Consider the following 17,209-nt stretch of genomic DNA (forward strand, 5'->3'; position numbering starts at 1 on the left):
ACAGGATTAGCTGGAATCCTTCCGTCAACACAAAGATGTGTTTATCATTTGCACCTAACAAGTCCTGACACTTCCCATCGTAATTATTCTACTCCGAAAACCCTGCAGGCTTCTCCCCGAGATCTCCTACCTTACACTCTCCAATTATCGGGAGAGTCCCGAATTATAATTACCGCCAAACCAAAGACGACCAAAATAAAGGACGTGATCTCACAGACTTCTTATAAAATATTAATGACTTGGATGAGATAAAAACATGGGAGATGAGACTCCGAGAGGATATATTATATACAGGAGTGACATCACGGCTCTCCAGATATAAGATATATTATACAGGAGTGACATCACCGCTCTCCAGATATAAGATATATTATACAGAGTGACATCACCGCTCTCCAGATATAAGATATATTATACAGGAGTGACATCACCGCTCTCCAGATATAAGATATATTATACAGGAGTGACATCACCGCTCTCCAGATATAAGATATATTATACAGAGTGACATCACCGCTCTCCAGATATAAGATATATTATACAGAGTGACATCACAGCTCTCCAGATATAAGATATATCATACAGAGTGACATCACCGCTCTCCAGATATAAGATATATTATACAGGAGTGACATCACCGCTCTCCAGATATAAGATATATTATACAGGAGTGACATCACCGCTCTCCAGATATAAGATATATTATACAGAGTGACATCACCGCTCTCCAGATATAAGATATATTATACAGGAGTGACATCACAGCTCTCCAGATATAAGATATATTATACAGGAGTGACATCACCGCTCTCCAGATATAAGATATATTATACAGGAGTGACATCACCACTCTCCAGATATAAGATATATTATACAGGAGTGACATCACCTCTCTCCAGATATAAGATATATTATACAGAGTGACATCACCACTCTCCAGATATAAGATATATTATACAGAGTGACATCACCGCTCTCCAGATATAAGATATATTATACAGGAGTGACATCACCACTCTCCAGATATAAGATATATTATACAGGAGTGACATCACCTCTCTCCAGATATAAGATATATTATACAGAGTGACATCACCACTCTCCAGATATAAGATATATTATACAGAGTGACATCACCGCTCTCCAGATATAAGATATATTATACAGAGTGACATCACAGCTCTCCAGATATAAGATATATCATACAGAGTGACATCACCGCTCTCCAGATATAAGATATATTATACAGGAGTGACATCACCGCTCTCCAGATATAAGATATATTATACAGGAGTGACATCACCGCTCTCCAGATATAAGATATATTATACAGAGTGACATCACCGCTCTCCAGATATAAGATATATTATACAGGAGTGACATCACAGCTCTCCAGATATAAGATATATTATACAGGAGTGACATCACCGCTCTCCAGATATAAGATATATTATACAGGAGTGACATCACCACTCTCCAGATATAAGATATATTATACAGGAGTGACATCACCTCTCTCCAGATATAAGATATATTATACAGAGTGACATCACCACTCTCCAGATATAAGATATATTATACAGAGTGACATCACCGCTCTCCAGATATAAGATATATTATACAGGAGTGACATGTCTGTAGGTTGGCATTGTATGGTAAATGATCCAAGCAGTGGTGCAGCAGCTGGACTGCCCCTCCCCCATAGTGCACACCTGTCATTAGTAGGTCCTCCTGTGATCAGGTTGTATTTGGTCTCTCTGTGTATCCAGTATTAGTAACCATCAACTGCCGAGCGCTGAGCAAACACTTCCCGCTGACCGCGGCCGGCTGTCACGCCAACTTCTCAGGAATACTCCACCGTCTGTTCCTATGAGCCAACACTTCAACCCCCACATATACCCAGGAGTGTCCGGGTCCAGGGTGTCATTGTTCTGGATCCCCCAGTGTCAGGGTGTCATTGTTCTGGGATCCCCCAGTGTCAGGGTGTCATTGTTCTGGGATCCCCAAGTGTCAGGGTGTCATTGTTCTGGGATCCCCAAGTGTCAGGGTGTCATTGTTCTGGGACCCCCCAGTGTCAGGGTGTCATTGTTCTGGGATCCCCCAGTGTCAGGGTGTCATTGTTCTGGGACCCCCCAGTGTCAGGGTGTCATTGTTCTGGGACCCCCCAGTGTCAGGATGTCATTGTTCTGGGGCCCCCCGGTGTCAGGGTGTCATTGTTCTGGGACCCCCCAGTGTCAGGGTGTCATTGTTCTGGGATCCCCCAGTGTCAGGGTGTCATTGTTCTGGGACCCCCTAGTGTCAGGGTGTCATTGTTCTGGGACCCCCCAGTTTCAGGGTGTCATTGTTCTGGGACCCCCAAGTGTCAGGGTGTCATTGTTCTGGGACCCCCCAGTGTCAGGGTGTCATTGTTCTGGGACCCCCAAGTGTCAGGGTGTCATTGTTCTGGGACCCCCCAGTGTCAGGGTGTCATTGTTCTGGGACCCCCCGGTGTCAGGGTGTCATTGTTCTGGGACCCCCCAGTGTCAGGGTGTCATTGTTCTGGGACCCCCCGGTGTCAGGGTGTCATTGTTCTGGGATCCCCCGGTGTCAGGGTGTCATTGTTCTGGGATCCCCCAGTGTCAGGGTGTCATTGTTCTGGGATCCCCCAGTGTCAGGGTGTCATTGTTCTGGGACCCCCCAGTGTCAGAGTGTCATTGTTCTTGGACCCCCCAGTGTCAGGGTGTCATTGTTCTGGGACCCCCCAGTGTCAGGGTGTCATTGTTCTGGGATCCCCCCAGTGTCAGGGTGTCATTGTTCTGGGACCCCCCAGTGTCAGGGTGTCATTGTTCTGGGATCCCCCCAGTGTCAGGGTGTCATTGTTCTGGGATCCCCCCAGTGTCAGGGTGTCATTGTTCTGGGATCCCCCCAGTGTCAGAGTGTCATTGTTCTGGGATCCCCCCAGTGTCAGGGTGTCATTGTTCTGGGATCCCCCCAGTGTCAGGGTGTCATTGTTCTGGGACCCCCAGGTGGCAGGGTGTCATTGTTCTGGATCCCCCAGTGTCAGGGTGTCATTGTTCTGGGACCCCCCGGTGTCAGGGTGTCACTGTTCTGGGATCCCCAGTGTCAGGGTGTCATTGTTCTGGGATCCCCCAATGTCAGAGTGTCATTGTTCTGGATCCCCCAGTGTCAGGGTGTCATTCTTCTGGATCCCCCAGTGTCAGGGTGTCATTGTTCTGGGACCCCCCGGTGTCAGGGTGTCACTGTTCTGGGATCCCCAGTGTCAGGGAGTCATTGTTCTGGGATCCCCCCAGTGTCAGGGTGTCATTGTTCTGGGACCCCCCAGTGTCAGGGTGTCATTGTTCTGGGATCCCCCAGTGTCAGGGTGTCATTGTTCTGGGATCCCCCAATGTCAGAGTGTCATTGTTCTGGTATCCCCCCAGTGTCAGGGTGTCATTGTTCTGGGACCCCCAGGTGGCAGGGTGTCATTGTTCTGGATCCCCCAGTGTCAGGGTGTCATTCTTCTGGATCCCCCAGTGTCAGGGTGTCATTGTTCTGGGACCCCCCGGTGTCAGGGTGTCACTGTTCTGGGATCCCCAAGTGTCAGGGTGTCATTGTTCTGGGACCCCCCAGTGTCAGGGTGTCATTGTTCTGGGACCCCCCCACTGTCAGGGTGTCCTTGTTCTGGGATCCCCAAGTGTCAGGGTGTCATTGTTCTGGGACCCCCCAGTGTCAGGGTGTCATTGTTCTGGGACCCCCCAGTGTCAGGGTGTCATTGTTCTGAGACCCCCCAGTGTCAGGGTGTCACTGATTTATAATAATTTCTATTAAACAATATAAAATAAACTCTGTCAGATGCTGATCTGATGATCCGGTTACCCCAGAACCCCCCCCTCCCCCATCACCAAACCTTTCCACCTCTCCAGCACCAAACCCCGGACTCCGGCACAGAACTGGTTAACCCAAAAATAGTTTAGGAAGTGGTTGTCATACGTACGGGAAACTGCGAGGAGGAACACGAGAAGATCTTCTTCATCCTGGGACCGGGGGTCCGGGGGGTCCGGGACGGGGGCGCTACGCTCTCATGGTGGCTCCGGGGACGGTGACACCGAGCCGTGTGACACAGATAGCAGAGGATGGGATGCCTCCCAGGGATATGGGTGTCACCCGATTGGATGCCGGGCCGCCCCCCTCCTCCCACAATGGGAGAAAGCAGTCAGCCACTTAACACCTCGAGTGCCGCTCCGCCGCCTGCATTTAAAGGGCCGGCAAATATGCCAATGGAATTCATAGTTCATACCAGTATTTTTTATTTTATTTTATTTTTTTTTTTCAGAATTCATTGCATTTTTTTTTTCTGATGGGAAATCTAAAATGTTAGTTGTCACCAGAACAGGAATAGAGTGGAAATCTTCCAATGGGGGGACAACCATTCTAAGCATCACTTTTGTAGCAGTTTGCTCTCACTTCCTGTTGGGTCTACAGGACAGGAAGTGAGGGGAAATCTCCTCCCACCAAAAATAAACCAACAGGAGGTGTAACCCTTATCTGACACATAACCATGTGACGTGCAAACACTTTTTATACTGGGATTTCCAACTGGGAAAATGACGGCTCCTCCTTTGCACCTAAAAAAAAAATGACTTCATGTATTTGGCTGGTTGATGGCTATTTAAAGCTGACGTTTAATCTGCTTATATTTTGCATTCCCTGGTCCACCTACCCCCCTCATCAACATCGACTTTTATTTTTTAATATATATAAAAAAAGTAATTTGTTTTAAAAGACATTTTTTTTATTTCCTTTTTATTCGTATATAAAAATAGTAATTTTTTTTAATTTTGAATTTTATTCATAAACATTTTTTTTTTCAGATTAATGACATTATTAAATATTGTTCTTTCCACTTTTCATATTTTAGAATAAAAAAATTCCAATAATGACCTTTTTTTCAAATTCAGGTTTTTATTTATTTAAAAAAAAACTATTTTTTTTAATTTTTTGATTTTATTTATGAAAATTTTTTCCAATAATTTCCAAAAATGGTTTTGTTTTCTTGATTCATATTTCTTATTTAAAAACATTTCTATTATTTAGATTTTATGTATGACTTTTTTCTGATTTAATTACTTTTTAAATTCAGATTTAAAAAAATATAAAAATTCAATTTTTTTTATTTAGATTTTATTTATTAATTTTTAACATATAACAGCAATATTTTTTTCCCTTTTTTGTTTTTTGATTCAGATTTTTTTTTATTTAAGAAAAACATTTTTATAATTAAGATATTAAGATTTTATGTATGAAACTTTTTTCAATGAATTCCTCTTTTTTATTTTTTTTTAATTCAGATTTCGTTTATGAAATCAATTTTTTTTTAACTTTAGATTTTATTTTGATATTTTTTTTCCTGATAATGGCATTATTTTTTATTTTCTTTTAATTCCGATTTTTTTAATTAAAGAACCATTTTTTTTAATTTAGATTTTATACATGATTTTTTCCCTTTTTAAAAAAAAAAAAAATTTCAATTCAGTTTAAAAAAAAATATATATATATATATATATTTTTTTTTTTGGAAAATATATATTTTTTTAATATAGATTTTATGCATTATTTTTCCAATTAATGATATTTATTTATTTTATTTTCAATTCGGTTTTCTTTTATTTATAAAAATTCAATTTTTCACATTTAGATTTTATGTAAATGTTTTCTGGTAATTTACTTTTTTTTTTAATTTAAATTTTATTTATGAAAGTGTTTGTTTTTTTTCCGATAATGACTTTTATAAAAAAAAATTAAAATTTGATTTATAAAAATGAAAAAAAATTTTTAGATTTAATATATAAACTTTTTTCCCGTATAAATGACATTATTAAATAAATCCTTTCCATTTTCATTATATATCTTATATTCGACTCAGTGATGCCATTGCCGGGTCTCTGTGCTTCTCTATGCAATGCAGGCAGATCATGGCTGGTGGGAGGGGCTGTACATCGCTGTCTGAAAACATCACATCACCCCGCCCTCTGTAGTCCTCTCCAGAGCTCTCAGTCCTGATTCGAGCAGTGGGAGGAGTTAGGCAAATGATAATCATGCATGAATAGGTGGGTGTCATTCTGAAGGAGTGGGTGTTCCTAGACAGGCTTCATTTGCATAGGGAACACCCACAATTCAATGCTGAGCTTCCATGATTGAAAGAGCTGAAATACAATGAATGAAAGGGGCGGGGCCAGGGATAGTCAGTCTATGGCACTGAGTCTGGGGCATGTGACCCTTCTCCCCCTCCCCCTCCAGCTCTGATAAATGGGGCGGGGCCAAGGACAGTTAGGCTGGGTCAGCTGTGTGCAACTGGATTGGAAGAAATAATAATTAGATGCGTAGTCCCAGATCCCGAAACCGTTCCCAGGAAAAGGAGTGATAAAGTTTCTCAAGTCCCGCCTTCCCTAGAAACTTGTCACTAGTCCCGCCTAACCTAGAAACTTGTCACAAGTCCCGCCTTCCCTAGAAACTTGTCACTAGTCCCGCCTTCCCTAGAAACTTGTCACTAGTCCCGCCTTCCCTAGAAACTTGTCACAAGTCCCACCTTCCCTAGAAACTTGACACAAGTCCCGCCTTCCCTGGAAACTTGACACAAGTCCCGCCTTCCCTAGAAATTTGTCACAGGTCCCCCCTTCCCTAGAAACTTGTCACAAGTCCCGCCTTCTCTAGAAACTTGTCACAAGTCCCGCCTTCCCATGAAACTTTGTATCGCTCTCCTCTTATTTTATTTACTTTGTTTTTTTCTGAATCTGTTACCAAGTATCACCTCTAATTATTTCATCTATTTATTTATTTTTTCTTGCCTCTGGATTTCTTACTATCACCTCTAATAATTATATAGATTATTATTTTTTTAATTTGTTTTTTTTTCAAGATCTGTTTTTTAAGTATCACCTTTTAATTATTTAATCCATTTTTTTTTTTTTTTGTATTGTTTCTGGATCGGTTTCTTAGTATCGCTACTAATTATTACATCAATTCTTTTTCTTTTTATCTTGTTTCCGAATATGTTACAAAATATTACCTCTAATATTTTCATAATTTTTGTTTCTTGCTTCCAAATTTGTTACGAAGTATTACCTTTAATTTTTTATTTTTTATTTTTTCTTTTCTTTTTCTTGTTTCCAGATTTGTTACTATCACCTATTTATTTTTTAGATTTTTTTTTTTATTTAGTTTTTTCCAGACATGTTATGACTTGAGTATCACCTTTATTTATTTATTGTTTCTGCATCTGTTAATAAGTATCACCTCTAATTATTTAATGGATTTTTATTTTATTTATTTTTTATTTTCCTTGTTTCCGGATCTATTACGAAGTATTACCTCTAATTATTTGATCTATTTTTTTTTCTATTTTTCTTTTTCTTGTTTCCAGATTTGTTACTATCACCTATTTATTTTATAGATTTTTTTTTTATTTTGGTTTTTTCCGGATATGTTATGAAGTATCACCTTTTAATTATTTATTTTTTTATTGTTTCTGCATCTGTTAATAAGTATCACCCCTAATTATTCCATTGGTTTTATTTTATTTTTTTTTCCTTGTTTCCGGATCTATTAAGTATTACCTCTAATTATTTCATCGATTTTTTTTTTTTTTTTTTTTTTTTTTTTTTTTTTTAATTTTGGATTTGTTACTATGTAACACCTCTATTTGTTTCATAGATTTTTTTTTTCTTTATTATTTATTTCCGGATCTGTTAATAAGTATTCCCTCTAACTATTTAATCATTTTTTTTTCTTAATGTTTCTGGATCTGTTTCTTAGTATCACTCCTAATTATTTCATCAATTCTTTTTATTTTAATCTTGTTTCCGAATTTGTTACAAAGTATTACCTCTAATTATTTCATAAATTTTTTTTCCCCTTTTCTTTTGCTTCTTTCTGGATTTTTTCCTAAGTATCACCTATAATTTATTTTATAGATTTTCTGCTTTTACTCTTTCCTGGATCTGCTACGGTTATCACCTCCTAATTATTTCATCATTTTTGTTTCTTGTTTCTGGATCTGTTCCTAAGTATTACATCTAATTATTTAATCTTTTATTTTTTTTTAATTGTTTCTGCATCTGTTACTTGCCGTATCACCTCTAATTATTCGATCTATTTTATTTATTTATTTTTTTTGTTCTTGTTTTCGAATTTGTTAGGAAGTATCACCTCTAATTATTTCATTTTTTTTTTTTTTTTTTTTTATATTGTTTTCAGATTTGTTAGTATCCCCTCCAATTATTTAATCTTTTGTTTTTTTTTGTTTTTTTTTGTTTTTTTTTTATGGTTTCCGGATCTGTTAATAAGTATCACCTCTAATTATTTCATCCTTTATTTTATTTATTTTTCTCTTGTTTCTGGATTGGTTACTAAGTATCACCTCTAATTATTTAATCAATTTTATTTTATTTATCTATTACGAAGTATTACCTCTAATTATTTGATTGATTTTTTTTTTCTTTATTTTGGATTTGTTACTAAGTAACGTCTCTATTTGTTTCATAGATTTTATTTATTTCCAGATCAGTTACTAAGTATTACATCTAATTATTTCATCTTTTTTTTTTATTGTTTCTGGATCTGTTACTTGCCGTATCACCTCTAATTATTCGATCTATTTTATTTATTTATTTTTTTGTTCTTGTTTTCGTATTTGTTAGGAAGTATCACCTCTAATTATTCCATCTTCTTCTTTTTTTTTTTTTTTTTTTAATATTGTTTTCAGATTTGTTAGTATCCCCTCCAATTATTTAATCTTTTGTTTGTTTTTTTTAATGATTTCTGGATCTGTTAATAAGTATCGCCTCTAATTATTTCATCTTTTTTTTTTTATCTTGTTTCTGGATCTATTTCGAAGTATTACCTCTAATTATTTTGATTTTTTTTTTTTTTTTTTGTGGGAAGGGGTCACTGACATGGGAAGTGTGAAGAAATCTCCCCAGTGGGGACACGGCTGTAAAAACGTTGAATGTTTCATCCTCTCCTCCCTCCATCTTTCCATGAAGATCTCCGGCTCTCCTCTAAGTATTCCCGAGTTTTGCGTGTCGCGGACCCTTTAAAAGTAGATTTGGGGGGGGGGGTCTTGTTGAGTTTCGCAGGGAAAGTTTTGGAGGGAGGAGAGCATGATGGGTAATGGGGGATCCTGCCATCCGGTAGACGTGATTGGCGGGTCAGACGGGGTGACGGCAGACAGGAAGTCCTGGTGAGGATCTGACCTGGGTCCCTTTTATTAAAGGGAACCCGTCCCCAGGAGCGCGGGCCATCGGGGAAATATGGAGCCCGGGCCAGGAATGGCGACTTCACCGCCGCCCGTCCCGCCGATCTCCCCATCAAAAGAATGAAATAATACAGAACTGAGGGGAGGGGCGGCACTTGGCATATGTGCCCTGCCAAGGGGTAGATGCTGATTGGCTCAGAAAAATACAAAATAACCTGGAAGGGTAACTAGTGCTGTGGTATAGAGACTGATATGACTGTGGGGGAGGGGACATTAGAGTGTAAGCTCCTCTGGTACAGAGACGGATGTGACTGTGGGGGAGGGGACAATAGAGTGTAAGCTTCTCTGATACAGAGACTGATATGACTGTGGGGGAGGGGACATTAGAGTGTAAGCTCCTCTCGTGCAGAGACTGATGTGACTGTGAGGGAGGGGACATTAGAGTGTAAGTTTCTCTGGTACAGAGACTGATGTGACTGTGGGGAAGGGGACATTAGAGTGTAAGCTCCTCTGGTACAGAGACTGATGTGACTGTGGGGGAGGGGAGATTAGAGTGTAAGCTCCTCTGTACAGCGCTCCGGTATATATCAGAGATATATAAAGGTATATCAGTGGTTTCGGGTACACTGTGGGAAAGGGTTAAGGGGACCTCCGCCTCCAGGGTTGCTGGCTGCAGGCTCCCTCCCCCGCTCTCCAGGCCCCGCCCAGCAGGTGATGTCGGGTCTTTATTACCTGGATAAAGCAGAGAGACCCAGAGACAAACATCCGTCACTGTGACTGGGAGACCGAAACTGCAGCACACAGGTCTGAACACGCCGGGGAGGGCGGATCCCATGTGTGAGGCCAACGAAACGTCTGCAACATACAAATACTCAACATGTACCCCCCCCCCCATACCATCACACCACTCACTCTATATATCAATGTCAGGGGAGACAGAGCAATGCTCTGCAGATCTTTAGAGAAGTCAGTGATGGAATAATCTGCAGAATATATCAATATGGAACTGTCAGGAGGGGGATGGGAGGGAGCAATGCTCTGCAGATCTCCATAGAGGTCAGTGATGGAATAATCTGCAGAATATATCAGTATGGATCTGTCAGGAGGGGAGAAAGCGATGTTCTGCAGATCACTAGAGAGGTCAGTGATGGAATAATCTGCAGAATATATCAGTATGGATCTGTCAGGAGGGGAGGGAGCGATGTTCTGCAGATCACTAGAGAGGTCAGTGATGGAATAATCTGCAGAATATATCAGTATGGATCTGTCAGGAGTGGGGTGGGAGGGAGTGATGTTCTGCAGATCTATAGAGGGGCTAGTAATGGAATAATCTGCAGAATATCTCAGTATGTATGTCAGGATTGGAGGGTGCGATGCTCTGCAGATCTCAGTACATGTAGTGCCCAGGTTGGTATTTATCTTGGCTTAGGGTTGTATCCGGCTCTGCTTTCCATACTGTACAGAAATCTCCTCTCTAATCTCCATGAACTTCCTTTTTATCGGCACGCTGACATTTACTCAGACCATAAAATCTCGCCGTTTCTACGGATACCGCCCGGCCTGGAGGAAGTCCACAAACAGCCAGCAATTCTTCTATTTATTTGTTTGGTAGATTGGGTGAAAGTGCGAAAATCTGAGATTGTACATCGGGCGATATCTGATTACTGAGCAACGATCGCTTTCTCTTTAGATTCAAGCTGCTGTTGCTGAGTAATCCGCAGTGGAAAATCAGTTATTTCAGTCGCTAAATCAAAACTGTGTGTAGGCCGAAGCGCTCAACACTTCACATAATTATCATATTTTATAAGGTAAATTCATAGTTTCCTCCCACAATGGGGAGATTTACCCCCAGTAGTTTGTGTCTCTGCCCCTCCCACAATGATGAGCTTTCCTTCCATTAGTTTGTATCTCTGCCCCTCCCACAATGAGGCGATTCCCCCCCCCCAGTAGTCTGTGTCTCTGCCCCTCCCACAATTGTGAGAGTTCTTCTCTGCCCCTCCCACAATGGTGAGATTTCCCCCTAGTAGATTGTGTCTCTGCCCCTCCCACTATTGTGAGATTTCCCTCCAGTAGTTTGTGTCTCTGCCCCTCCCACTATTGTGAGATTTCCCTCCAGTAGTTTGTGTCTCTGCTCCTCCCACAATGGGGAGATTTCCCCCCAGTAGTTTGTGCCTCTGCCCCTCCCACAATGGTGAGATTTCCTGCAGTAGTTTGTGTCTCTGCCCCTCCCACAATGGTGAGATTTCCTCCCAGTAGTTTGTGTCTCTGCCCCTCCCACAATGGTGAGAATTCCCCCCAGTAGTTTGTGTCTCTGCCCCTCCCACAATGGTGAGATTTCCCTGCAGTAGTTTGTGTCTGGCTACTCCTATTATTATTATATATATTATTTTTACAATTTAAAAAAAAAAAAGGAGTTGGACTTTAATTTTAATTAGTGCTAGGCTATTCCTTTAAATTTTTTTTTTTTTTATAATCTTATGTACTTTTTAAATTGTTTTACATATAAAAAAACTGTTGAGTTGAGCTTTCAGTTCAAACTAAGCTTGAGCTGCTAATTTTTTTTTTTAATACTATTATTATTATATATTTATGTATTTATTTTACATTAAATAAAAAAAAAAACTGGAGTTGGAATTTTTAACTATTTATGAGCTAATCCTTTAAAAATGTCCTAGAGTTTTTTTAAATAATGTTCTATATATTAAAATAGTTTTTACATTAAAAAAAAAAACGATCTATAGCTTTCACTTTTGGTGCTGGACTACACTATATATATATATATATATATATATATATATATACTTTTAGTTATATGTTTTTTTTAGTTTTTTTTATATATTAGTAAATATAATTATAATAATATAAGATATATATATATATCTATATATATATATATATATATATATATATATATATATATATATGTATATATATATATATATATATATATATGTATATATAATTTATTTATTTATTCATTTGAGTTGCGCTTTAATATAAATCTGCTTCTCCAAGGCTTCCCAGTCTCATTCAGTAATACACAAATGTGTCCACTAGAGGGAGATCTTGCGCATACATGTGATTTGATATATCACCAAAAACAAAACAAAAATCTGCTAAACAATAATAAACACAAAATTACTTAAAACAAAGCAAACCTTTTTCATCTAATACATTGCAGGTTTCCTCTAGAGCCCCCTTCAGGTGACTGTGGGAATAATAAACAGGGAAGTGTGCGGAGATGACAGGATTATATACAGGATTATAGGCCATCAGCAGTCTGCAAACACTTCCTATAAAATCAATAAATGGGAGTGGCTCCGCCTTGTGTTTATGTGTGGTACTGACACGTTCCGGGCGTAGGTGACTGTCACAGCGAAAGAATCCGACCTCGCCAAAACTGCGAGTATTTATAGTCCGGGCTCGGCTGTTCACCGCACATTTTAACCTCTTTATTGCCAACCGGGTTTTTTTTTTTTGTTTTTTTTTTTTGGCCCGAGAACTCAGCACAGGGATGGTGGGAACCCCTCATAATGGGCACAGCGGGGTACAGACCCGGGAACTCAGCACAGGGATGGGGGGATCCCCTCATAATGGGCACAGCGGGGTACAGACCCGGGAACTCAGCACAGGGATGGTGGGAACCCCTCACAATGGGCACAGCGGGTGTACAGACCCGGGAACTCAGCACAGGGATGGTGGGAACCCCTCATAATGGGCACAGCGGGTGTACAGACCCGGGGACTCAGCACAGGGATGGAGGGAACCCCTCATAATGGGCACAGAGGGTGTAGAGACCCGGGAACTCAGCACAGGGATGGTGGGAACCCCTCATAATGGGCACAGCGGGTGTACAGACCCGGGAACTCAGCACAGGGATGGTGGGAACCCCTCATAATGGGCACAGTGGGGATATAGACCCAGGAACTCAGCACAGGGATGGGGGGAACCCCTCATAATGGGCACAGCGGGTGCACAGAGACTGTCAGGTGTTTTACCCTCCGGCATCCTCCAAACAATGAAATACCAGTTTTGGGTGGAGTGGTTTTGATATCTTATATAATAGAACAATGCATGCTGGGAAGGAATGTATCCCCCCCCCCGTATGGATCCAGCTGTAGGGGGGGGGCATTATATAATCAGGCGGGGGCGGAGTCTGCTGTGTACACAGGTGCGGGGAGCCATTAATGTGGAAATTCTCAGACAATACCGGCAGGAAAATGCCTCCTTTGTGTCGGTAATTGAATCTTTGTGTCACTGAATGGGAACCTCCATAACAAAGGATCCCAACCAGTCCGTGCCAGCCTGGGCTGCCTGGGAAAAGAACAGGCCCCCCCCCCCCCCCACCATGGCTCACCTGCTGCCTCGAATTCCTTTCCTGCGGGGTCACAAACTTCACCACATAATTGTTCGGAGGATTACATTATATGAAGGGCGGATATGTAAGACACACCTCAATCCGTCATTACATACAAGCAGTCTCGGGATGTGACCCGGGATCAGCCTCTGTACAGCAGAGCTCAGACTAAGGGAGAGAGGAGCAGCACAAGTAGCCAATAATCATGTGCTGACAAGAAGCATGCTGATAGGAGAAGAGAGCAAAGAGACAAAGCGATAAGAGCACTGTGCTGCTTCTCCTTTCACTGTCCAGTCACAGGTTGGGGAATCGTCCGAGATGGGTTGAATAATGCTGGTCATCAGACAGAGGACATCTAGTGGCAGGGACAGAGCTCAGCACTGTGCTGCTTCTCCTTTCACTGTCCAGTCACAGCTTGGGGGATCGTCCGCGATGGGTTGAATGATGCTGGTCATCAGACCGAGGACATCTAGTGGCAGGGACAGAGCTCAGCACTGTGCTGCTTCTCCTTTCACTGTCCAGTCACAGCTTGGGGGATCGTCCGGGATGGGTTGAATGATGCTGGCTGTCAGACCGAGGACATCTAGTGGCAGGGACAGAGCTCAGCACTGTGCTGCTTCTCCTTTCACTGTCCAGTCACAGCTTGGGGGATCGTCCGAGATGGGTTGAATGATGCTGGTCATCAGACTGAGGACATCTAGTGGCAGGGACAGAGCTCAGCACTGTGCTGCTTCTCGTTTCACTGTCCAGTCACAGCTTGGGGGATCGTCCGGGATGGGTTGAATGATGCTGGTCATCAGACCGAGGACATCTAGTGGCAGGGACAGAGCTCAGCATTGTGCTGCTTCTCCTTTCGTTGTCAAGTCTCTGGTTCAGGGGTGGGTCCAGGACGACCTGGGCTCAGAAGAAGTGGGTTGAATGATGCTGGTCATCAGACCGAGGACATCTAGTGACAGGGACAGAGCTCAGCGTTGTGCTGCTTCTCCTTTCGATGTCCAGTCCCTGGCTAGGGGTGGGTCCTAGGGCGACCGGGGCTCAGAAGAAGTGGGTTAAATGATGCTGGCTGTCAGACCGAGGATATCTAATGGCTGGGACAGAGTTCAGCACTGTGCTGCTTCTCCTTTTATCGTCCAATCTCAGACTGGGGGTGGGTCCAGGACGACCTGGGCTCAGAGGAAGTGGGTTGAATGATGCTGGCCATTAGACCGAGGATACCTAATGGCTGGGACAGAGCTCAGCATTGTGCTGCATCTTCTTTTAGTGTTCAGTCCCTGTTTGAGGGGTGGGTCCAGGGTGACCGGGGCTCAGAGAAAGTGAGTTTAATGATGCTGGGGAGGACATCTAGTGCAAGAAAAAAGGACTGCAGGGAAAATTAGCTCATTAAAAGATAAAAAAAAACAGCTTCTGTTGAAATATTCAGCTTTAATTCAGAGATTTCCCTGCAGTACTCTTTTTCTACCACCAGATGTCCTCAGTCAGACGTCCAGCATTTCAACTCATCCCGGACCAGCCCCCAACCTGTGACCTTTCTGTCTTGCTGCTCTCTCCTCCTATCAGCATGTTTTTTTTTTGTCAGCGCATGAACTGATTGGTTCCCTGTGCTGATTCTCCCCCTCTCGATCTGTGCTCTGCTGTACAGGCGCTGCAAGAGGCCGATGCAAAGTCACATTCAGGGGCATGTAGGTAATAAGGTAATAATGATTACAGAGCTGCATTTGTTTGTCTCTCTTCTATCTGCCCGGAGTTGCGCTGTAAAACAAATTTAATTGGTGGGGGTGGGGGGGAGGGATACAATCTGATTCTCAGGGCTGTGACCTGCCATGGCACGCACCATACACAGGAGGGGGTCACACCTTCCCAAGAATCTGGAAAATCTCCCTAAGTAATCAGCGCCTCTGGCCAACTGATTTTATCTCAGCAGCTGTTCAGCAAAGTCTCTGACTACAATCCAGTGTATACAGACAACGACCACTAGAGGGAGACGTTACTGATCTGCACCTGGCATCATATGGGGGGCAACTGTGTAAGAGTGGACCTTCAGTTAACCACTTAAGGACCACGCCTATTTCTGACACTTTGTTGTTGGTGGGGGCCCATAAAAGTGATCCCGCCATGAATCCACCACTGGGACCCCTTTTATGGGAAAGCGGACCGCCGGCCCTGTAAGAAAATACCTTGGTTATGGCTGCTATCTGCTGCCATAATGCCAGTATTCAATGTAAAACTGCGGCGGGCGGTCCGGAAGTGGGTAAAGTGGACCTGTCATCAGATACGGTATATGGCTACATGCTCAGTAATGTGTCAGTGTAACCCTTCCAGGTACAGAGATCACAGGACTCCCCCCCCCCCCCCCCCCCGAACAATGCCTTCATCTGCTTTTCTCTCCAGGATAACGGCGCCATCTTTTGTTCAGGCTCAGAAATGGCAAAATCCTGGTGCCTGTTTCGTTTATGGCTGGGTGTTCACAAATGTCTGACACAGATCAGCCCCCTCACCTTGTGACTTGGTACAATGTACAGTCTGATCTCTGGGGGAGGGGAGACTGAGGAAATGCCTCCTCCTCCTTCTACAAAGTTACACCGTACAGTCTGATCACTGGGGGACTGACTGAGGAAATGCTTCCTCCTGCCTGCAGCAGACTGATGACATCACCTCAGCCTGGGCGGAGTCACTGGATTGAAGCTCTAGGATGGATTGTAAATGATACAATGTACACTCATGGAACACGGTGTAGTTTCCCCTTAACTCAGGGCGGGGCTCTGGCGGCACCTGTAGTGGGCGGAGCCGGGTCATGTGACCTCCATAGATGAGCCATCACTGTCAGTGTATTGCGTGTTCTCTATACACGGATACAATGGCGCTGTATTCAGGGAGGAGTTTGTGTATTGTGGGCGGAGGAATCTTAAAGGGCCACTGAATCCATTTTTTTTTTTAACATAAGTAATTAATCTTTCATCGCATTTTTAAAGTTGAAGTTTTACCCTCCTCCTCCTCCTCACTCCCTCCTCCCCCCTCCTCCCTCCTCTATAAAATCTTTACATTTTCTGTACATACCCCATTTTATACCTGCTATTGTCATCACTGGGTCTATGTGCTTCTCTATGCAATACAGGCAGATCATAGCTGGTGGGAGGGGCCAGCAAGGAGGCGGTACATAGCTGTCTGAAAACATCACAGCACCAGGTCTCTGTACTCCTCTCCAGAGCCCTCAGTCCTGATGCAAGCAGTAGGAGGAGCTATGCAAATATCACAATGCCTTGATGGGCGGGTGTCATTCTGGAGCAGTGGGCGTTCCTAGGCAGGCTGAATTTGCATAGTTAACGCCCACATGTGATGCTAAGCCTCCATGATCGGAAGCAGCGGGAGGAGTTATGCAAATATCAGAAAACCTTGATGGGCGGATGCTGGTTTTGAGGAGTGGGCGTTTCCTAGGCAGGCTGTATTTGCATACAGAACACCCACATATGATGCTAGGCTTTCATGATCGGAAGCAGTAGGTGGAGTTATGCAAATATCAGAAAGCCATGATGGGCGGAGTGTCCTTCTGGAGTTGTGGGCTATATTTGCATATGGAACGCCCACATGTGTTGCTAAACCTTCATGATTGGAAGCAGTGGGAG

The 17,209-nt window shown here is 42.6% G+C and overlaps 1 protein-coding gene across 3 annotated transcripts in view; it reads right to left on the reverse strand.

Moving 5' to 3' along the window:
- The window catches only part of ANKRD35 (ankyrin repeat domain 35), a 61,465-nt gene that overhangs the window by 37,236 nt on the left and 7,020 nt on the right, over positions 1–17,209 (reverse strand). The window contains exon 1 of one of the 3 annotated variants that reach the window (XM_082275327.1): positions 3,974–4,103. The exons of the other annotated variants lie outside the window; for them this stretch is intronic. Coding sequence (XP_082131453.1) covers positions 3,974–4,012 — 39 coding nt within the window. The 5' untranslated portion in view covers positions 4,013–4,103. Of the gene's footprint in view, positions 1–3,973; positions 4,104–17,209 lie in introns of those variants that run through there. 3 annotated transcript variants of the gene reach the window in all.

The sequence above is a fragment of the Pelophylax lessonae genome, assembly GCF_965119305.1.
Source record: "Pelophylax lessonae genome assembly, chromosome: 13".
Classification (NCBI taxonomy): Eukaryota; Metazoa; Chordata; class Amphibia; order Anura; family Ranidae; genus Pelophylax; species Pelophylax lessonae.